The sequence below is a fragment of the Eurypyga helias genome, unplaced genomic scaffold, assembly GCF_000690775.1.
Source record: "Eurypyga helias isolate BGI_N326 unplaced genomic scaffold, ASM69077v1 scaffold1602, whole genome shotgun sequence".
NCBI lineage: Eukaryota > Metazoa > Chordata > Aves > Eurypygiformes > Eurypygidae > Eurypyga > Eurypyga helias.
The window spans coordinates 1-6,371 of record NW_010237687.1 but is presented as its reverse complement, the minus strand read 5'-3'; the positions used below and the strand labels follow the sequence as shown (position 1 = coordinate 6,371).

Genomic DNA, 6,371 nt, shown 5'->3' with positions numbered 1-6,371 from the left:
ACCCACAGCCAGTGTCCCCCGCTCACACCCAGAGCGAAACAGCTACTTCCCTGTATGTTGACTCCAGAAAGGAGAAGAAAAATCAAACACCTCACAACTCATATCTGGTTGACCCCAATGAAAGGAAAAAAAAAAAACAACCACACACCAAAAAACCCAACCCCACCACACCCACAACAACCTCTTACCTATTAAAAAAGTAAACTAGAGAAGGTTAGCCAAAGAAGAACTACCTGCAAAGTCCACCCCTGTTAATTAGACACAAGAAGTCTCCATGGAAGCCTAAGCCAGGCATCCCTGTATACCCCTTGCATGGTAGGCTTTCACATGGGAGCGTCACACGCTGGGGACAAAGTCTTTCAGACATCCCTTAATGTTACATTCAGCCAGCTCTGAGGCATGAGCTGATGCACCCTTTCATTTCCGCAACAAGCAGCAGAATCTTTCTTACAACGTGACACTATGAACTCCATAATCACGGCGTCACTGTGCTTGCACGTGCCTTTTTAAAAAAAAAAAAAAAGAAACCAATAGACTCTGTACTTAACAGCACTAATATATTCTGGCAATAGCAAGGTGATCAACTGTAGTCAATTAAAAAAGGGCAGTTTTCCATCTACTGACTTTTCTTGCACAACCTATTTATTTCTTTTTGGTCCTGGAGCATTTCTAACATGTAAGCTTATCACCAGCTGTAAATTGTGGTGACTTTAGAAAGCATGAAAAAAGCAAAAAGGAAAAGAAATCATTTATTGAAAATTAGAAGTTTCCCATATTGACCGTGTTGCACTCAGGAAACGTTTTTGTTCATGATCTGCAGCAGATAACCAAGATTATGCAAGCCATGACACAATCTGTAGCTATTGTACCCTCTTGCTCGTTCCCTTCATTCTGTCCAGAACACCAGCCCTTCTAAACATCGTAATTCCTGAGCTAACACACTGTCATGACATGATGAGCCTGGCAAATTAGTACAAGTAGAAAAAAAACCCTTAACCTTAAAGCAAATATGAATTAACCCTCCCAAACAAAGCACATCTCAAAATTCTCACTTTCATGCTGCCAATATGCATCTTTTATTTGTTAAAGAGATACCCAAATGTTTACCAACAAAGACTTTGGGACACTTGAATCTGAACATCTCTATCAATGCTTTGGCACTTCTGAATAACAGCCATTCCACTGATAGTGGGATATATTATAAGGCTCACCCTTATGTTCTACCTCGTATAGCTAATGCAGAAACAATACTCTAGAAAGTAGCATTATTTTGTAGCTTTCCACCTCCAAAGCTAGTTGGGTAGTTAACAGAAAGAAATAACTGCGCTATCCTCTTTCTCACTAGCATTTTGTTGAAATTTCATGTTCTTCAAGTAGGAAGTTTCAAGGTATTTCTGAAGCTTCTTGTAAAGCTGCAATAAAGTTATTTGGGTTGGTTTTTTTGTTTGTTTGTTTTTTAATGACTCAGGCATAGCACTTCTTAAATGCAGGTGTAAGACCAGGGTTGATCAATAACCACATATCAGTTACTCAGTTCAGGAAACATTAAGAATACCACCACACCAGTGCAGTCTGGCCTGACCAGTTTCTCCATTTTGGAGATACTGGGAAGACAACCCACCACCAAGATGCCTGCCTGCTCTTCCCAGAGCAATAAGGAATTATGACTGACCTCCAGATCAGAGCGCTCGCAAGAAAAAAGGTTCTTTGCATTATAAGTTCTGCCTTGAAATACATATTTTTATTCTTCTGGAAAGTAAGGTTTTAAATTGGAAACACTGACAGATCTTTAGCTGCAGCAATAACAAATAACACCAGTGTAATTTCTCTTGAAAGAAATTGCTCCAGTTTCCAGCTTGAAACCTTTCATTGCTGATGCTGTTGTCAATCTTATCTAGCGACCTATTTACCCAAAGCACAGAATTACAGGAGAGAGTTTTATGACAAGTATTGATCAGGCTTTGACACTAATAATACTCAAGGTTTTGTGGACTTGGATTGTTTTTAGGGCTTGGTCAGAAAGGCCACCTTTCTTTCATGTAAAAAGTCAACAAGCCACCTCAGAGGTTTTTCAAATGAATTTGTCATACCAATTAGGGAAAAGAAGCTATATACACATGCTAAAAGGTGACTAAAATCACCATGCACCATTACATTAAGGATTAAGAAAAAGACCTTTAACACATTGCTGTGAACACTTAGGAAATCAAAAACACTGTCTGGATAGCTACATTCTTTGACTTTCAATGAATCAGTGCTGCCTGCAATGCGTATCCGACCTTTGAGAGAGGGGGAAAAACCCCTCAATGCGAACAAGGTAACTTCCAATTATTTATAATGGGAGCTCGAAGGGCTCGCTCTCGTGGTATAGGTGTGTATTGATATGAACACAAGGAAGCCCCACACGGACTCTCCTCCCCCACTCCCCCAACAAGTTTTGAAAAGGCAAAAACCTGAAATCCATTGGGAAAAGGCTTGGTATAGCTGCTCTGGTTAAAATACATGGCTCATTCCACTTATCAGGGTTCTTCTAGTAAAGATAGAGGCAGAGAGCAGATGGCACAGGGAGAAAGCACATCTGAAAGCACTGAGACACTACTGGGGATAAAAGTAGGGGTAACTGGCCACAGGATAAAGCCATAAAGGTCACAAAATCCACATCACTTGAAAGCTGGCCACTCAATTACGCTTGGATAATACAAGAGAGGTAAAAGAAGCCTCCTTGTTGTTTGGGCTTGGTTTTGGCTTCCTGGTGGGTTTTTTTTCTGGGTGGTTTTTGTTTGCTTGGTTGGTTTTATTTTTCTACTCACTAGTGGTTTGGAAGGAGTTTATTTTGGCCCAGGGGTTGCAGTGGAATGCAACTCCTGCACTGCACTGAACCAGCTTTACTTTGTGTTTTCACTGTAAGAGACACCACCGTCTCCCTGTGACTTCAGAACAGCAGTTTCCAGTGCAACAGTTAGAATGGTCAAACATCAGCTGTATGTCTTCAAACACCAACCTAACTTTGCAAAGATACAAAAAGTATGCACGAACATACAGCTTTTCTGAACACATACATTGCCATCAAGCATATAAAAACAGCATCCTAGATGTGCAATTATTACATATAACACCCTACGCCCGTATCATTGTGTAACCATCCTAGCATACTTATTCAAATGTTTTTAGCTCTTCAAAATCTATTTTTCGCAATAGTATCAGTTCAGAAAGTAGCATTTGCCAGCAGATATTAGCATACTCAAGTCCTGTTGAATTCACAGGGCTTCTATCATCTCCTAATTGTTTACAAATTCTACTGCCATTCATCATTGCAAATCACCAGCTGTACTTGTAATTGAAGAAGACGCTCAGAAGGCAGAGATAAGTGCAAACGCATTAATCAGAAATCGTAATTTTTACTACCACCAACGTTATGCTCTCACAATACCTATAATCAGGCATATCCAATATCTGCCATCTTCTCAGTTATTCAAAATACTCTGGGGACTGCTAGGTGTGGGTGGGAATGGGGGTAAATAACTCAGAGAAAGCAAAAATACACTTCATATGAAGTAGTTTTAAAATTAGGTGATAGGAATACCTTTCTGTTCTAGTATCTGAAAAAGACATAGATTTCTGCCGAGCATGCTAGCAGCTGAAATTGTGAGAGGTGGTATGTGAGGAACACGAAATCCACAGGCCTTCCCTGGTTTGTGGGGATGGAGGGAAGCAGAGCACAGGCCTAACTCATCACCCAGAAATTCTTTTTTTATTATTTTTTCAACTTAGTAACCATTACCTTGTAGGAAAAGGGGAAAAAAAAAAAAAAGATTAGTTAGACCTTTAAGACTACCCAGTCCTTTTAGCCATGCTCTTTACAAAGAGGAGCAACAGGTAGGACTACATCCTCTCCAATAGCTTCATGAATCTAAAGCATAAGCCACAACCACACATTTAGTAGCCTACATATGGCTTGTTTCCTGTTTAAATTGTAGGTTTTTAATTTGGCCAAGTGACTTCCAACTGGGTTTCATAGCACCCTTAATTATCAAGGCCTAACATTTTTTAGTACCAAAACAATCATCAATTAAACAACGTTTTCCAAATTATCAGAATATTAAAGATATATCTACAGCTGAAAAAAAAAAAAAGTCTTTAAAGCAACTTCTAATACTGAGAAGCAAAGATATTTTAGAAGTTAAGGGTTAAAACAAGAACACTTGCTGGATGTTGACTGATTTACAGACACAACCCTCAGAATGAAGACAGCCAGCAAGATGCAGTTTTAGGTAGTATATAAAGTGGATGCCACCCATTGTCTATTTAAACCTGAGAACACTTGATCTAAAGTGTTAAGCTCTGAATGCAACACACACAATCAGAGCAGAAAATTAAGTAGTGGGTGGACAGAATCTTTTCTGCCTACCCTGAATAATAAATAGGCTGCTTCTGCTGCGGCTGTCAGAGACTATCCCTTGGGCACTCCATTAGAGAGCACGTAGCAAAGTGTAGGCTCAAAGTCACAGAGACTGATGTTACACAGAGTAAGCTGGAGAGATTTCACTCCTTTTCCACAAGGAAAATTGCTCTCTGGACAGAACAGCGCAGAAAACTCAGAGAGCTTCAGAGCTCCTTGTGTGAGCCAACAGCACTAAGGAAAAGAAAACAAACAGCAGAACACTGCAAGCTCATCTCGAGCATCAGTGACTTAGTTCCCATCCCTGTGGTTTAACGATTCCAGCTTGACTTAAAAGCAACTTGAGACAGGACAAGACCCAAGAAGTTGGTGGGTAAGTGGCACTAAGGAGACGAGGAGATAACCACCACACAAATAATCAAACCATCACATACACTCCTGGCTAATGCCCTTACACCGTCCTGAAACTCAAATGCAGAGTAAAATGCAGCATAATGAATCCACCACCTCTAAAGCCATCCCTACCTACCTAAGCTGTGTTACAAACACTTGACTTTTTATACCATTCTTACACTGAGCTTTTTAGCTCTCCACCCACCCCTCAACTGCCACCATTTATTGCTTTTTAATCCATCCTTTACCATCATGCCCTCAGGAGGATTCCTTTTCTTCTATTTTCAAGCCTTATGGAATCACAGAATGGTTTGGGTTGGAACGGACCTTAAAGATCACCTAGTTCCAACCCCCTTGCCATGGGGCAGGGATGAGGGTACTTGCTACCTTTCCCTGAATATTTTTCCTTAAGTACATTCTCATTATCTCGTTTTCCTTTTCATTCATTAGCCTCCTATTGTCTCTTTCAAGTGCTCTTATTAAGAACTTTAAAGATCAGTTTCAAAAGCCAGTTTCCCAAACCCAACTTACACACCAAAACATTTCCAAATGCTCTGTACCACCATCAGATATTGTATCAGATTGTGATTATCCACAGGAAAGCATGGAATATTGCTTCAAACATTCATTTAAACAGAAATCATGATCCCTTTCCCTGGAAATGGGTTATGCAATTAGCAGAAAAGCCTCCTTGCAGTTCTGTTTAAAGCAGAACCAGGGAAGTCAGGCCTACCTGTGCGAGCTGCCCCAGTGAGTAGAGGGTGAGTTTCTTTGGGTCTGTGTAGACAATCTCTCCAAGCTCCTGATAAGGCTTCCCAGTGGGGGTGAAGTATCCCTGTGTGAACTGCTTTTGCCTCCTATGGTAGTTTTCCCAAAACACTTGTTCCCTTGGAGGTTCACTGCTTCTGGCCAAGACCTTTCCTTCCCTCTGAGCGACGCCAGGCAAAGCCTGAATGCGCACAGAATCTCGAGGATTCAACGCTGCCAGCGCCTTGATCCTGCTTTTCCTAGGTGGATTTGGCAGGGCTGCCTTGGGCCTGCTGCTCCTGCTCCTGCCCCTGTTTGGTGCCTCCACGCTCCCATTCTCAGAAGCTGCTGGCTCCAGCATTGCTCCAGAACGGGAGCCTTGGTGGTGTTACTCCCCAGGTTATTAAAAACTCCAGTTTCCCAGTTATGAAAACACACAGCTGCTGCCCAAACCCTGAAGCAAATCTTTTTAATTTTCTAAAGGGCAGCCCAGAAGAAGAATCAGCCTTTAACTAACACTACACGAGGTCTCACTCGCCTCAGCAGCCCCTCACACAACAGAAACAAACCCTGAGGGGCCAGAGCACCTAAAACCTAACCAGTCTCCCGGGAAACACCCACAGCTGCTCCCCCGAAGGACTCTCTCACAAGTAACACCCCCTTTACACCTATTTTCCACAAGAGCAGCACCTCCCCGGCCCGCAGCCCTCACACCCGGTGCCTCCTCACCTCCCAAGCTCCGGCAGCCTAATCTACCCCCACCTCCTCCCTTAGGACGCTGCAGGGGGGGCGAGCGCCCGCCCCGCTCCTCAGCCGCCTCAGGGGACGACTC

The 6,371-nt window shown here is 42.3% G+C and overlaps 1 protein-coding gene across 1 annotated transcript in view; it reads right to left on the bottom strand.

Annotated features, from left to right (window-relative positions):
- Positions 1–5,900, bottom strand: part of CCDC60 (coiled-coil domain containing 60) — a 64,829-nt gene extending 58,929 nt beyond the window's left edge. Inside the window, 1 exon segment of the mRNA XM_010147534.1 lies at positions 5,526–5,900. Coding sequence (XP_010145836.1) covers positions 5,526–5,900 — 375 coding nt within the window.
- Between the last annotated feature and the right edge of the window lie 471 nt (positions 5,901–6,371).